This window comes from Oncorhynchus tshawytscha, linkage group LG31, assembly GCF_018296145.1.
Source record: "Oncorhynchus tshawytscha isolate Ot180627B linkage group LG31, Otsh_v2.0, whole genome shotgun sequence".
NCBI lineage: Eukaryota > Metazoa > Chordata > Actinopteri > Salmoniformes > Salmonidae > Oncorhynchus > Oncorhynchus tshawytscha.
The window spans coordinates 22,997,457-23,013,259 of record NC_056459.1 but is presented as its reverse complement, the minus strand read 5'-3'; the positions used below and the strand labels follow the sequence as shown (position 1 = coordinate 23,013,259).

Below are 15,803 nucleotides of genomic sequence, written 5' to 3'. Positions count from 1 at the left end.
TCATCTCATATTCACACGTACATACTGTACTCTATATCATCGACTGCATCCTTATGTAATACATGTATCACTAGCCACTTTAACTATGCCACTTTGTTTACATACTCATCTCATATGTATATACTGTACTCGATACCATCTACTGTATCTTGCCTATGCTGCTCTGTACCATCACTCATTCATATATCCGTATGTACATATTCTTTATCCCCTTACACTGTGTATAAGACAGTAGTTTTGGAATTGTTAGTTAGATTACTTGTTGGTTATTACTGCATTGTCAGAACTAGAAGCACAAGCATTTCGCTACACTCGCATTAGCATCTGCTAACCATGTGTATGTGACAAATACAATTTGATTTGATTTGATTTGAACACTTGATATTGCGAGCCCAGCAGAGAATCAGGGATGAGGGGCATTATCGGGCACACATGAGATACTATAATTCTGTAAGCAACTCATTCTCAAACACTTAGCAGTATGACATTTAATTGATTAGAAATTACATGACCCTCCCCTGGACTAAATTACAAATTGCATAACCCTCCCCCATTTTCCTCCGGGTAACTATTGCGTACATTGTTTTTTTACCTCTCCCTTAGTTTGCAGTGACTTTCACTTCCTCTCCAACTCTGAGGCAGCAGTGTCATTTGAGTAGCCGGGATTAGCCCAGAAGGCTAATATTTCACAACTATTCTTTCAAAATAATATTTATTGTAAGACACATATTGATGTATTCAGTCAATGGTGCCACCTGTAAATGACCGATTGTTTGGTGCCACCTGTAAATGGCCGATTGTTTGGTGCCACCTGTAAATGGCCGATTGTTTGGTGCCACCTGTAAATGACCGATTGTTTGGTGCCACCTGTAAATGGCCGATTGTTTGGTGCCACCCTCTTGTTTTCGTTCTAAGTGAAAACACTACACGAGAAGTAGGGCAGCATAGGGTCGCCCACGACCTGCCGATTCTGTCTTTAAACAGAACATTTGTAGACATCCTCAATCTGGACAAGGTTCCTCATGGTTACACCCAGATTCCCTAAAACAGACTGTATTCCTTATCACTGTGGTTTGCAACACAATACTAAATAGACTTATACAGCAGTCACTTTTTTTGTTGAGAAACGCTGCAATTTGCATGACAATAACTTTACAGTACAGTTAAGGACTCAGGTTACACAGAGGAATCAATCGTACTACAGACAACCGCGATAAGAGTAATGCTGTACCTTACATCATTTCTCACTTTTTCCTTCCTTATATTCCACATTTCTCTGAAAATGATGAATCGTTTTTGAAATAACTCCTAGACTTATTAAACAACTATTGCGATGAACACAGTCTAGGGGAGTGAAGAATGTGTCATAGGAATGATTGGTATCAAAGGTTAAAGGAGGCCTATTTAAGTCCTTCATATAGTTTGAGCTATTGTTAATATCTACATCTTTGTCCCCCCCCACCCTTAAATCTGAACTCAGCCCATGAATTACTTCCAAGAGGTTAGGAGTCACCATAAAAGCAGAACCTGGTATCCTAGGTGACTTCTAGGTAACATCCCCGAGGTCATGTAAATTCAGCCATCGGTGGTTTCAAATGATAGAGATATGTAATATATGGCTCACTGAACCAAGTGGTCTTGATTTCCTTGATTAATGTTTTGACCAGGGGCCCAGAACACTTGGAGAACGAACAGATAAGCAAAAGTATTTATGCCTGCCTGCCTGCCTTTGAGGGGGTTGGCAGATTGCTACGAACCTATCAGAGGAGCGTGTCTGTCTCCCTGTGTGCATATTTCTGTCTATTGTTTGTCTATTAAACCTTTAAATATAGAAGTCGTTGGGGTTCTTCATTTTCCACACCTTGGCCAAATTCACGATTCCCGAGACTATAAGGTCTAGTGATCATTGACAGACTGACATAATGAAAACCAAAGGGTCTATAAAGCCAACTGGTGCTATTGGACATGGTAATATACTGTTAACTACTTCTGTATTCATCACTGACCTAAGCTTCTGTTTAGTGCGTTGTTGGCATACATGGGGAAATTAGATAAAGTTAGTTATTTGTTATAAAAAGTGGGAGGTTCAAATCTAGTGTATGAATTGATCAAGGATTCATGCAGTCACCCCATTGTGTAATCTCATCACAGGAAGTGTTTGGATCACTAAACTGAGCTCAATATCAAGGCTGAGGTAAGTGAGATTTAAAAAAGAGAACATCATTTCATTTTAAACTATGCAATTAGAAATCACAAATATAAGAATTAGTAAACAACAAATGTATTCAATTATTTGAATCTTAGTCAAGTAATTCAGAAGTCATCTAAATTTAGATGCATTTGAAATTGAAAGTAAACTGAGACACCGTGTTAGTGCTGTGGCAGCATGTTTGTAAATTCACTCTGGATTCTGGAGTGCCAGAGTGCGTTCAAAGTGTGCTCTGGCCTATCATAAATTCAGAGCATTGTCAGATTAACCATTTGTAGGCTAAATTCAGAGCATTTCACTCTGGCACTCTCAAACCACCCTCATGTTTTTCATCTTACTTTTGCTCATCTAAGGGTGCGTTACAAACAAATAATCTGACAGAACTGGTACTCCAGAGGTAATTTACAAACGTACCCTAAGATAAAGACAAAGAGTTGGAAATTCCACAAGGTATAATGATCCAGTAAACTTCAAAAAATAATCATCATACTCAACCTACTACAAAATTCCTCTAAATTGTAACCACTTGTTAAATCCCTATCCTTTAGATGTGGAGCATAGCTGCATTGGTGTTAGTGCTGACAGGGTCTGCCTCTTGCTACATCACGTGCCCTGGTGGGAAGGTCTGCTCTGATCAAACAACCTGTTGTTTGACTAAAGGAGGATATGCCTGCTGTCCAGTTCCCAATGTGAGTAACCAGGGTTCACCTTAGGGCAATTTGTAGCCTGGTCCCAGATCTGTTTGTCATGTCAACAGCCATAGCAATTGGCAGCACAAACATCTGGAACCAGGCTAGGGAATTTGATAACACTAGTAAATGGGATTCTCAGCAGCACTAAGGTTGTAAATACTGGAAAAAGAAACCAGCATACTGGTACTGTTGTTTCCAATGTTTCAGTTGAAAGACCTTGGGTTTAGAAAGCTGTATGAGCAAAGACCCCATAAAGGTATTTTGACTGCATATCACCTTTTTTTCATTATGTTTTCCAGGCGGTGTGTTGCTCTGACATGGCCCACTGTTGCCCATCAGACTTCAACTGCAATGCCATCACCCAGAAGTGTGAGAAAGGCGACCATCCATGGAGCAGTGTGCCCATGCTGAACAAGGTGGCTGCAGAGGAACCAAGCTCTCCTGTCTCTGCTCCGCTCGAATCTGACAGCAGCCCTGTCCAGAGCAATGCAATGGAGAGCTCCATGGTCGGCAAGGTGCAATGTGACAACTATTATGCTTGTCCCGATGGCACCACCTGCTGCCACCACCCCACAGGCCTGTGGTTCTGCTGTCCGTACTCTCCTGTGAGTTGACTAGTGTTTCTCTGCTTGTAGTATGTTGGCTTGAAGGGCTCTTGTCAATTTGTAATAGTGTTATAGAGTAGCTGGCAGTATCAGGAATTAGTGACACTTTTGTTGTTATTGTATTAGGTTTTTATTACAGCTAAAAAACAAAACATACTACACAATAAGTTATTCATATTTTTCTAAACTGGATATTTTCTCAGAAATATTAAAAACAAGAATTTGAGAGCTGTGGTATGCATGAAACAATATACTGAATCAATATACGTTGTACTTAATTCCAAAATGGTTATTGTCAATATACAGTGAGCTATAAAAGGATTGGGACAGTGACATTTGTTGTTGTTGTTTTGGCTCTGTACTCCAGCACTTTGGATTTAAAATTATACAATGACCTAAGAGGTTAAGGTGCAGACTGTCAGCTTTAATTTGAGGTTATTGTCATCTATATTGGTTCAACAGTTTAGAAATTACAGCAATTTTTGTACATAGTCCCCCCATTTCAGGGGACCAAAAATATTTGGTAGAATTTCACTTATGTGTATTGAAGTAGTCTAAAGTGTAGTATTTGGTCCCATAATCCTAGCACACAATGACTACATCAAGCGTGTGACTACAAACTTGTTGTTTCTGATGATATATTGTGTAATTTTGGAGTCACTTTTATTGTAAATAAGATGATAATATATTTCTAAATATTTCTACATTAATGTGGATGCTACCATGATTATGGATAGTCCTGAATCAATGGTGAATAGTGATGAGTTAGAAAGTTAGACGCACAAATACCATACCCCCAGAGCCAAAACAACAACAACAAACGTGTCACTGTCCCAATACTTTTGTAGCTCACTGTATCAACTTGTGTACTTCTGTTTTTCCACAGGGTAGGTGCTGTCTAGATGGGTACCACTGCTGTCCCTATGGCTATGACTGTGACCCCACATACACAAAGTGTGTGAGGTACGGCAACCTGAGGTACCCTTTTGCTCCGAGGCAGGCCCCTTCAATGATCGAAGCCATCAAGGTCTCCAAACCGGAAAACAAGGTCCATGATCAGGTAGGTACCTATGCGTCACACTCACAGGCAACCAATGTTTGTGTAGGCAGTGGACATTGTTCTCTTTCTATGTTTGTTCCTGTGCCATTCAAGTCAGTCTAAGAGAAAATCACTTTTGATTCCCACCTTATGGGCATTAAAAATAATAATGAATAGAGAATGATTTCCTGCACACTGGTATGCTATTACATTTTAACCTCTGAGAGTAGTTAGCAATGTAATCACATTATTCCCACGCAACCAGATACTCAGATGTGCGTGTTCTTTTTACATGTTGAACCCCTGAGTAGAACATTGACGGTGTGGTTATCTTCTTTCCCTCGTCTTTTAGCAGGTCTCATGGACAGCTCTAGTTCAGGCCGCTGACAGCACGCCACAGGCTGGAGTCACTCACTGTGACACTAAATTCTATTGTCCTTCTGCAACCAGCTGCTGCAAGGGACCTAATGGCAAATGGGGATGTTGCCCATTCCCACTGGTAAATATACTGAAAGTGTTGGGTGTACTCTAGAGGGGATTTAATACAACTGACATTAAATACCACCTTAACCAACAATGCAGTTAAGAAAAATACCTAAAAAAAAGTAACAATTAAAAGTAACAAATAATTCAAGAGCAGCAGTAAAATAACAATAGCGAGGCTATATGCAGTTGAAGTCAGAAGTTTACATACACTTAGGTTGGAGTCATTATAACTCGTTTTTCAACCACTCCACAAATTTCTTGTTAACAAACTATAGTTTTGGCAAGTCGGCTAGGACATCTACTTTGTGCATGACACAAGACATTTTTCCAACAATTGTTTACAGACAGATTATTTCACTTATAATTCACTGTATCACAATTCCAGTGGGTCAGAAGTAGAGGTCGACCATTATGATTTTTCAACGCCTATACCATACAGATTATTGGAGGACCAAAAAAGCTGATACCGATTAATCGGCCGATTACATTTTCTTTTTTTTTTATGTATTTGTAATAATGACAATTACAACAATACTGAATTAACACTTATTTTAACTTAATATAATACATCAATAAAATCAATTTAGCCTCAAGTAGATAATGAAACATGTTCAATTTGGTTTAAATAATGCAAAAACAAAGTGTTGGAGAAGAACGTAAAAGTGCAATATGTGCTATGTAAGAAAGCTTCAGTTCCTTGCTCAGAACATGAGAAGATATGAAAGCTGGTGGTTCCTTTTAACATGAGTCTTCAATATTCCCAGGTAAGATGTTTTAGGTTGTAGTTATTATAGGACTATTTCCCTCTATACCATTTGTATTTCATGAACCTTTGACTATTGGATGTTCTTGTGGACACTTTAGTATTGCCAGTGTAACAGTATAGCCTTCCGTCCCTCTCCTCCCTGGGCTCGAACCAGCAACACAACAGCCACCACATCGAAGCAGCGTTACCCATGCAGAGCAAGGGAAACAACCACCCCAAGGCTCAGAGCGAGTGAAGTTTGAAACGCTATTAGCGCGCGCTAACTAGCCAGCCATTTCACTTCAGTTACACCAGCCTCATCTCAGGAGTTGATAGGCTTGAAGTCAGAAACAGTGCAATGCTTGACGCACAACGAAGAGCTGCACGAAAGTGCTGTTTGAATGAATGTTTACGCTCCTGCTTCTGCCTACCACCGCTCAGATACTTAGATACTTGTATGCTCAGTCAGATTATATGCAACACAGGACGTGCTAGATAATATCTAGTAATATCATCAACCGTGTGTAGTTAACTAGTGATTATGATTGATTGTTTTTTATAAGATAAGTTTAATGTTAGCTAGCAATTTACATTGGCTTACTGCATTTGCGTAACAGGCTTGTGGAGTGCAACGAGAGAGAGGCAGGTCGTTATTGCGTTGGACTAGTTAACTGTAATCTTGCAAGATTGGCTCCCGGAGTTGACAAGGTGAAAATCTGTCTTTCTGCCCCTGAACGAGGCAGTTAACCCACCGTTCCTAGGCCATCATTGAAAATAAGAATGTGTTCTTAACTGACTTGCCTAGTTAAATAAAGATTAAATAGAGGTGTAATTAAAAATAAAAAAAATAGGCAAATAGGCCAACAAAAATACAGATTTCCGACTGTTATGAAAACTTGAAATCGGCCCTAATTAATCGGCCATTCCGATTAATCGGTCGACCTCTAGTCAGAAGTTTATGTACATTAAGTTGACTGTGCCTTTAAACAGCTTGGAAAATTCCAGAAAATTATGTCATGGCTTTAGAAGCTTCTGATAGGCTAATTGACATAATTTGAGTCAATTGGAGGTGTACTTGTGGATGTATTTCAAGGCCTACCTTCAAATCCAGTGCCTCTTTGCTTGACATCATGGGAAAATCTAAAGAAATCAGCCAAGACCTCAGAAAGAAAATTGTAGACCTCCACAAGTCTGGTCCATCCTTGGGAGGAATTTCCAAACGCCTGAAGGTACTACGGTCATCTGTACAAACAATAGTACGCAAGTATTAACACCATGGGACCACGCAGCCATCATACCTCTCAGGAAGGAGATACGTTCTGTCTCCTAGAGATAAACGTACTTTGGTGCGGAAGGTGCAAATCAAACCCAGAACAACAGCAAAGGACCTTGTGAAGATGCTGGAGGAAACAGGTACAAAAGTATCTATATCCACAGTAACACAAGTCCTATATCAACATAACCTGAAAGGCCGCTCAGCAAGGAAGAAGCCACTGCTCCAAAACCGCCATAAAAAAGCCAGACTACGGTTTGCAACTGCACATGGGGACAAATATCGTACTTCAAACATCCTCTGGTCTGGTGAAACAAAAATAGAACTGTTTGGCCATAATGACCATCATTGTGTTTGGAGGAAAAATGGGGAGGCTTGCAAGCCGAAGAACACCAACCCAACCGTGAAGCACGGGGATGGCAGCGTCATGTTGTGGGGGTGCTTTGCTGCAGGAGGGACTGGTGCACTTCACAAAATAAATGGCATCATGAGGCTGGAAAATGATGTGGATGTTGTCGTGTATTTACTATCATTAACTGAAGACTTAATTTTTATCAAAGATTCTCTGTAATTAGTATTACACGATTAGACTGATTAATCATGTAACTAATTAACTAGGAAGTCGGGGCACCAAGGAAAAAATATTCAGATTACAAGGCTATAATTTCCTAATATAACCTTTCAGATATTTTCATATCTGATCCATAGTCTTCTGATTAATTAATTATTTACTTTACCTCGCGTTAGTCTCATTCCAAACGTCGTAAATTGTTGGTTATCTGCACAAACCCAGTCTTCACTATGAGTCATCCATACATCAATTGTCTTAAATCATTTATTTATTACTAACTAAGTAATTCACAGAAATGCATAAACAAACAAACGAGGTAAAAGTGGTTACAAGAAATGATAGGAGAATGTGCCCTAGTGGGCTAAACCGGCATGGCGGCTTGTTAGACAAAAGGGGAAGTGGGGGTCGACTAAGAAGTCACTACAAAGTGATAATAATAACAATTGAAATGCTAATCCTTTGCACATGGACGCTCACTCATTTGGGAACAATTGCAATCAATATACTGTATATATTTACGCTCAGTGTGTCGTCTTGATCGCTGGTGAAAAGTTCATTTCTTTTGTAGAATTGTCCGTCTCTCTCTCTGTCGTATTTATAGTGGATAGTTCAGAGTGACATTCATTCGTTTCGTTATAGAATGGATGTTTCGGCGGTTGTCGTTCTTCATGTTCAATGATACCGAATTCCTAACTGCAGACTAGTAATTAATATCAAAGACTTGTTCTTATTCTGTCGGTATCGATAGTCTAAGAGTTTAACCACATGGTATGGTTAAAAGATTCAGCAATGGTCTACAACCTTTGTACTCTCCTAATGGAGAAAAACATGGTCTGCAACCTTTTGCCATCTCGTAATTGAGGTAAGCTCGGTCTGCTGATCGAAAACCCGAGTGGGGGTTTTATTCGGAAGGCAGAAAAGGGCTTTCCCAGGACGCCTGACCCTAACTGGGCTCAGGGGCGGTCCTCTGATTTAGTTAACTCCAATCCCCCTTTTCAGTTTTCCTTCATTAAACACGTCCAAAATCATATTACATAATTTTACAAACAGTATCATACTCATTCATCTTATACAACAAGTAGATGTAAACCACATATCTGAGGCTATTATATAAACAGCGTTATGGTAATGTGGCCACACCGTCTCCCATGAGCTTCCCCAAGTTGTGACAAATGGACCAGTTTGTAGCTGGATTCTTCACCGATCTTTTATACTTTCTCCGGAACATGAAATTTGTTGGTACCTCAAGTTCTGTGAGGTGGAAGGAATTGCTTTGTTGTCTATGAAAATTTACTCTCTATACTGTGTGTCCATGAGGAGAGCCTCAGGAATTTACGACGTCTCTCTGACCACAGCAACCTAGTTGAAGGAGGAAAGGGGGAGGCAGGGAGAGGGGGTTGGGGCTTGCTATACCCAAAGAGGCCAACGTCATGACAATGTATTGAAGCAACATCTCAAGATATCAGTCAGGAAGTTAAAGCTTGGTCGCAAATGGGTCCTCCAAATGGACAATGACCCCAAGCATATTTCCAAAGTTGTGGCAAAATGGCTTAAGGACAACAAAGTCAAGGTCTTGGAGTGGCCATCACAAAGCCCTGACCTCAATCCTATAGAACATTTGTAGGCAGAACTGAAAAAGCGTGTGTGAGCAAGGAGGCCTACAAACCTGACTCAGTTACACCAGCTCTGTCAGGAGGAATGGGCCAAAGTTCACTCAACTTATTGTGGGAAGCTTGTGGAAGGCTACCAAAAGCGTTTAACCCAAGTTAAACAATTTAAAGGCAATTCTACCAAATACCAATTGAGTGTATATAAACTTCTGACCCACTGGGAATGTGATGAAAGAAATAAAAGCTGAAATAAGTAATTCTCGCTACTATTATTCTGACATTTCACATTCTTAAAATAAAGTGGTGATCCTAACTGACATAAGACAGGGAATTTGTACTATGATTAAATGTCAGGAATTGTGAAAAACTGAGTTTAAATGTATTTGGCTAAGGTGTATGTAAACTTCCGACTTCAACTGTACAGGGGCACCGGTTAGTTGAGGTAATTGAGGTAATATGTACATGTAGGTAGAGTTATCACATTAAGATCATGTGCAATATTATGCCGATTTTATATTACTATCATGTTCTGAGACCTATTTTAAATTTTTAGGCGAAGTGTTGTGCAGATGGCCTGCATTGCTGTGAATATGGATACACCTGTGACCCAAACTCATACAAGTGCAGGAAATGGTACTCTCAGATTCCTTCAGGTCTGAAGGATGATGCTAATCAGGACTGACACTATTTCAAATGATTTATGATCTTGTCACTGTACTGACATTGGATTGTACCCTTTTTGTGAATGCATTTGAATTTAACCTTGCACTGATGAATACAAGAATGTTAAATCATGTCACCCAATCATTTAAATGTTTCCTTGTTGAGTATTTAGTGTATCATTCCTTATAGGCTATCAATCTCCACTGGCTAAATGGTATCAGAGTCAAATATTTATGTACAGTATGGGTGTGTTCGTAAATTAATTCTGGAGCGCATGGGTGTGCTCAGAGTGCGCTCTGGGCGATCATAAATTCAGAGCGCTGTCAAGATTGTCAGTTACTACATTCAGAGCGCACACTAGACGCTTTGGCCAAGGAGTAGGGTTGATCCCATCATTCTGACCTCAACTGCAGTCAAGCACCCAAGCTAACTGGCTAACGTTGGCTAGCTAAGACCATTTTACTCAGCCTGTCAGAGCTGGTTAGGCTGTTGTCATGTTATCCAGAGCGTTGGTGACTGTAACTGTACTGCTGGCATCACTTTCATTACGCATTTCATTACGCCAACGTTTACTGACACCGGCCTTATTCAATGGGTGTTGAGCGTTCATAAATCATCAGTTATTCTGCGCTCTGGCACACTTAGACAAGAGTGCTCTGAAATCGGAGAAGATAGCCACCCATACTATGTATCATTCATGCTCCTCACTTTCTGAGCCATTGCCTGTATTATACGTGGATTGGAGTTACTATGGTAACAACATCAAGTAGCTAACGTTAGTTTAAAAAAAATGTTATTATGAACACAACAAATACAACAAAAAAAACAGAAATATACAAACAAGAGTACATAAACCTAACCATTAAATAATGTAATGAAACAGCAGTGAGCAGGTCTCGAACCCTCGACCTTCTAGCCCGAGGTCCGGCGCGCTATCGACTGTGCCGCAAAAGTATGCTCGTGCGGCAAACTCGATTTCCGCGGTTTTAAACCCAGGGTCTTTTATACTTTTATGGTGCATATTGCTTTTTTGTTTTTACATTTACTGATCATTTCAAAATAATATTTCAATTCTATCTTAAATCATGTGAAAAGGGGTTTGTCCCCTGCTCACTTAATTTTATGGACAAAGAATCTTCCATGAAAGATAAACAAATTGACAATGAAAGTGAAATCAGGGTCCATATCATTTGGTTCAAAATAAAACATAATATCAGAGTCTTTCAAATTAACATTAATAGTTGTTTCTTTTCAAATAAAATCTTCTAACTCATATCAAAATCTTCTGACATAAGAGCAGTCCCAAAATAAATTCAGAAGTGTCTTGGTCACAATCACAAAATACACATTTGTTAAATCTGTGTATAATAAAGGTCTTTACAGGGTATATTCTATGAATGGGTTTGTATGAAACTTCTTTCACCTTATTAGATATACACTATTTATACACTATTTACTAAATAACAACGAACTTTTGATCCAGTTCACTTGTCCTAGGGCTACATTCTAGTACATTTTAGCATATTGACATAGTTTCCTTATATACATGTTATTACATTTATAGTAATATGTCAATTCCTATGTCAATTCCTTTCAGTTGTATTGAGGCTACAAAAACAGTTGCACTTTGAGTACTGTTATATTCTCCTAAAAGAAGAATAGCACCTTTAGGGACAGCTCTAACAACAATTTGATACTCCTCTGGAGTGAATATAACATTGTGTGTTCTAATACATTCTGGATAATCATATAGTTGTCCATCATTATTCAATAATTGTTTAACCCAAATAATGTTGTTGTCAGACTAGTTCTAGAAAAACAGTAGCTAACGTTAGTGTTTATGTATCTACGGCTAGCTACGAGCCAACAATCCTGCCTCCTATCTACAATGGCTGAAATGTCTGCTATGAATAGAAAATTGATTCAGAATCTCGCTGAAACTCTTTCTAAACACGGTCAAACACTGTAAGTATGAGTTTTGATAGCTAATGTCAGTTGGCAGAGAGTCTATGTTGCGTCCTGAGATAGCTACGTTACAGTAACGGCTCGCAGAACTTCTTAGTAGCCAACTACCTAGTTTCTTCTTCTCTGCATTTATCTAGCTACAGTAGTGTAATGAAGTGCTATTTCCTATGCAAATGTCCAGCTTACTGCTATTGCATTGCTATAACTGAGACAACACATAGCAACGCATTTTCACAGTAAAACATGGTAGGGCCATACAGGATATCTCTCACACACACACTCACTGAAAAGACACACAGACTTGCCAAGACAGGAACGCACACACGCAGCCCCTCCCCTTCTGGATGGGCTCCAAAGACAAAGAACTCTGTCGAGAACCAATGGGATACTGACACCAGGCTGGAGGAGACTGTCTATCATCTACGAACAACCTACCAGGAGCCAGGACTACCAGAATCTACCTACGTCATTTCAATGTATAAAATGAACTGTACGATTGTGACCGGCCTCTCTTTTTTCCAATGGTTCGCTTGAGAACTTGACGAAACGGAGCCGTGCACGTAATTGCCAGATATCATTACTCTTGAATAAACGGCCTTTACTATACCGTATCCGCCTTGTCCAGCGTCTCGACTTGGTCTCGTTTCTCATATACCTATTCATCAACAGTAGCGATATATCTAATAACAAAAAGTGCAAACAAAAGAAAAGTTAATAGCTATCTATTGTTGTCTAGCTCTATTGTTGTCTAGCTCCTCCAACCAAAACTCACCTTCCATTGAACGTGTTGGCACCACTGTTTAGGTGACAGATGGGGGCGCTATAATCTTGCTTTGTTGAGATCATGTCAAGTATGTCCTGTGTTTATGCAAATTAATAAAAGCATATATCAGTCTACGTAAATTGAAATGATGCATATGGAAGCAGTACTAACACTAAACAGAAACGGAGTGTCTGATCCGACTTTTCAATGGACTCCTGGGGGATCAAGAGTGACAGGATGATAGGGAATGGCCTGGACAGTGGGAAATTCAGGAATATTCCCCACAACAGCTTTGGAATGACTGATCATATGATCATGGATAGAGGTAGGTGTGTCTCTTTTGTCATATGAAACAGAATGTAAGCATCAAATAAAGTATGATACTGATGTGGTAAGGTATCACAAAAAAATTGGTATTATATTCCAGTCTTTTGCGCATTTGACAAGGACAACGACAGCTACGTCAGTGTGAAAGAGAGTCCCTCGGTCCAATCAGTCTTTCTCCATGGGACATAGGATGAAAAAATAAAGTTTAAGAAAGCTATAAAGTGTATCATGTAGACTTTTCGACTGCTATCTACGATATTTCTACCCATGTATGGTCCCCCATTTGGTTTTCACAGCTTTGATGTGTATGACTTGGGTACATTTCCCGGGAAGAGACGTTCCACATGCTGAAGAACAGCCTGATCAGACAGCCCACAGAGGAGGACCCAGACGAGGGCATCAAATACCTGGTGGTGATCACGCTCAAGAAGATGGTAATAGCAAAATGTTTATCTTCATTTTCATCAGGTTACACCAGGCTGAATGCTGTGCTACCTATTGTTTAACCTGCCAAGCTAACTTCATGGTACCCTGTGTTTACAATCACTGTTTAACTTGGCCACAATTGACCAATTCATGTTTCAGATTAAATATACTGTCTGAACATAAAATATCAATGAGCTGTTTCCTTCCTCAGGATCATGACAGCAGACTATCCTATGCAGACTTTGAAAAGGCAGTGAGAGATGAAAATCTATTGCTTGAGGCTTTTGGAACCTGCCTTCACGATGCCAAGGTGACCCTTGAAGTTAAGACTGTAAAAACAGTGTAATGACTTGTCTGTCTGGATTGGACAATATTTTGCCATTGTCTGACATGTTCGTTCCTTTTGTGTTACAGAGCATATTGGCATTTGAGCAGCATGCATTCCAGGATCCACTTGAGCATTAAGGACATCACTAAGTTATTCATTTTCATAACACCATTTTTTATTTTTTTATAAACAAAAATCTTCTTATACACTGATGGGAAATGTAGAAATAAAACATGTTGAGAAAATATATTTGAATGGTGTAAATGTAGGAACTTGCTAATGTCCACCTCATTCCCTGTGAGAAGCAGTCTTTCAGGACAGGCCTGTTAGATTCTCCTCCGAGGCTTTGCTGACTTTGTCTTCTTCTCTGTTGGCTTGACTTCAGGAACTGATGCAACCTGAGAGCAAGGAAAGAAATTAATTTACTGTAGTATCACTCTTCAATTGTATGAAATTGTGAGTGAACAATTTTAAGAAGCAAATGACCACGAATATACCTTTTTCAATGTATTTCTGATCATGTTGGCTGTTATGTTCAATGACTCGTCCGCCATATCCATCTTAGGCCGGTCTGGTAGTTTTGGTCCAATGAGGATTTCATTTTTGTCCACAAAGCCAAAAAGTGAGTCTTTATTAGTTTCTACTATTTTCCGTTTTCTGTTCTCCAAATGGGTGGTCCTCGGTACGAATCTTGGGGGTGCTGCAAGGGGTGGATTCTTACTCAGTCTTTTCACTATTCCTCTGTCTCCCCCAGAAGAGGAGGGAACACTGCTTATGTTGGTTGCCAGCTGCTGTTTAGTATTTATGGCATTATGCAATGACCCCATTTTGTCCTCTGATGGAATAGACCTGCATTGGTTTGCCTGATAACTATACAACCGATCATAAGATGGGGCATGTCTGTAAGGAAGAAACTCCTGTGGGGGTAAAGGCAATAAGGGAAATCCTAAATAATGGCCTTGGCTGGTACTCGAAGTCTCTCCCTTATTGCTGGCATCACTGGATCTCTGATCATCACCTGAGGAAGTCCTGGCTGTGGTAGCAACTGTATCTGAAGACATGGGCTTTTTGCACTCTTCATCCCTGTGGTCCTGTTCCTTTGCTTCTCAACCGAAAAAGAAGAATCATATGTCAACTAACTACATCATAATAATCCTTCTTACATTGGGAATGACATACCAGAGATAGTTCTGATAATATTCTACTAGCACAACATCTGTACTTTTATTTTGAGTCGTCCTGTTCACATATCGTCTCCTGTCTTGCAGCTTTAGTCTGGTGTCCTCCACCGTCTCGTACTCTGGGGCATAGCACACATGTAGTAAACCTCCAAAGAAACTCTTCTCATCCATGTGCCGTTTGGCCGCCCTGAAACACAATTACCTTAAAGCATAACTGGCTGAGACATGTGATCTAACAGCTGGTGTACAACTAGGGTAGATAAAACTAGGGCCTGAAGGTTGCATGGTCAGGGAAAACACCCATCCCTGTCTATCTCATCCTAACCTATAAAACCTGTCCTAACCTTGCACTGGTGAGTTTCTGGAACTTGATGAGGTAGACCTCTGTGAATTGCTCTGCAGGGTACTCATCCAGCACCCTGTACTCCTCCACAGCCCCGTACAGCGCAGAGAGCTCAATCAGTTCTGTCATCACCCCGATGGCTGGGACTCCTTGCAACATCAGGTAACGAGACTCCAAGTTGATGGTGTACACCTACAGGGGCAATATAGCACGGGTTAGAAATACAATAAATTGTATCTATCAATCAACCAAATACATTCGATGTCTAGCTAGCTAGCTCACTTGGCCAAGTATTGAGCATGGATACAGCGAAATGCTGTATCCTGTATCCACGCCATATCCAGCATTTCGCTGCAGTTAAGGTAGGAAACGATATTCCTACCTTAACTGCTTTAGGTCTCCTCCCTTCTCTATACTTCGGTCGTGAGGGGCAAATCTTTTGCTGCTCATGATGTTTATAAACCTCTGGAGTGCTCCAACATGAGCTGTTGGTAAATCCTGCCATGTTTGCGAATTACAACAAGCACCAAACCGGAAGTAGTTTCCCAGACGACAATAATCGGATCTGAGCTCATCG

At 40.1% G+C, this 15,803-nt stretch overlaps 2 protein-coding genes across 2 annotated transcripts; one reads left to right on the top strand and one right to left on the bottom strand.

Moving 5' to 3' along the window:
- The first annotated feature begins 1,985 nt into the window (after window positions 1–1,985).
- On the top strand, window positions 1,986–12,469 carry LOC112229499 (progranulin). The gene is made up of 6 exons (XM_024395362.2): window positions 1,986–2,194; window positions 2,758–2,898; window positions 3,201–3,506; window positions 4,393–4,566; window positions 4,898–5,044; window positions 9,784–12,469. Exons 2-6 carry the CDS (start codon window positions 2,758–2,760, stop codon window positions 9,910–9,912), a joined length of 897 nt encoding a protein of 298 aa, XP_024251130.1. The 5' UTR covers window positions 1,986–2,194; the 3' UTR covers window positions 9,913–12,469.
- Window positions 12,470–13,855: 1,386 nt separating this feature from the next.
- Window positions 13,856–15,774, bottom strand: LOC112229500 (RNA-binding protein 48). The gene is made up of 5 exons (XM_024395363.2): window positions 15,609–15,774; window positions 15,228–15,418; window positions 14,925–15,070; window positions 14,200–14,804; window positions 13,856–14,100 (listed from the first exon to the last, which is right to left on the bottom strand). Exons 1-5 carry the CDS (start codon window positions 15,729–15,731, stop codon window positions 14,029–14,031), a joined length of 1,137 nt encoding a protein of 378 aa, XP_024251131.1. The 5' UTR covers window positions 15,732–15,774; the 3' UTR covers window positions 13,856–14,028.
- Window positions 15,775–15,803: the final 29 nt, after the last annotated feature.

Coding starts and splice junctions, on each gene's coding strand:
- LOC112229500 (XM_024395363.2), bottom strand. CDS start 15,731: ATGGCAGGATTTACCAACAGCTCATGTTGGAGCACTCCAGAGGTTTAT. Junction 15,071..15,227: donor CAGAAACTCACCAGTGCAAG/GTTAGGACAGGT, acceptor ATTGTGTTTCAG/GGCGGCCAAACGGCACATGG. Junction 14,805..14,924: donor CAGGACGACTCAAAATAAAA/GTACAGATGTTG, acceptor TCGGTTGAGAAG/CAAAGGAACAGGACCACAGG.
- LOC112229499 (XM_024395362.2), top strand. CDS start 2,758: ATGTGGAGCATAGCTGCATTGGTGTTAGTGCTGACAGGGTCTGCCTCT. Junction 2,899..3,200: donor CCTGCTGTCCAGTTCCCAAT/GTGAGTAACCAG, acceptor TATGTTTTCCAG/GCGGTGTGTTGCTCTGACAT. Junction 5,045..9,783: donor GATGTTGCCCATTCCCACTG/GTAAATATACTG, acceptor TTAAATTTTTAG/GCGAAGTGTTGTGCAGATGG.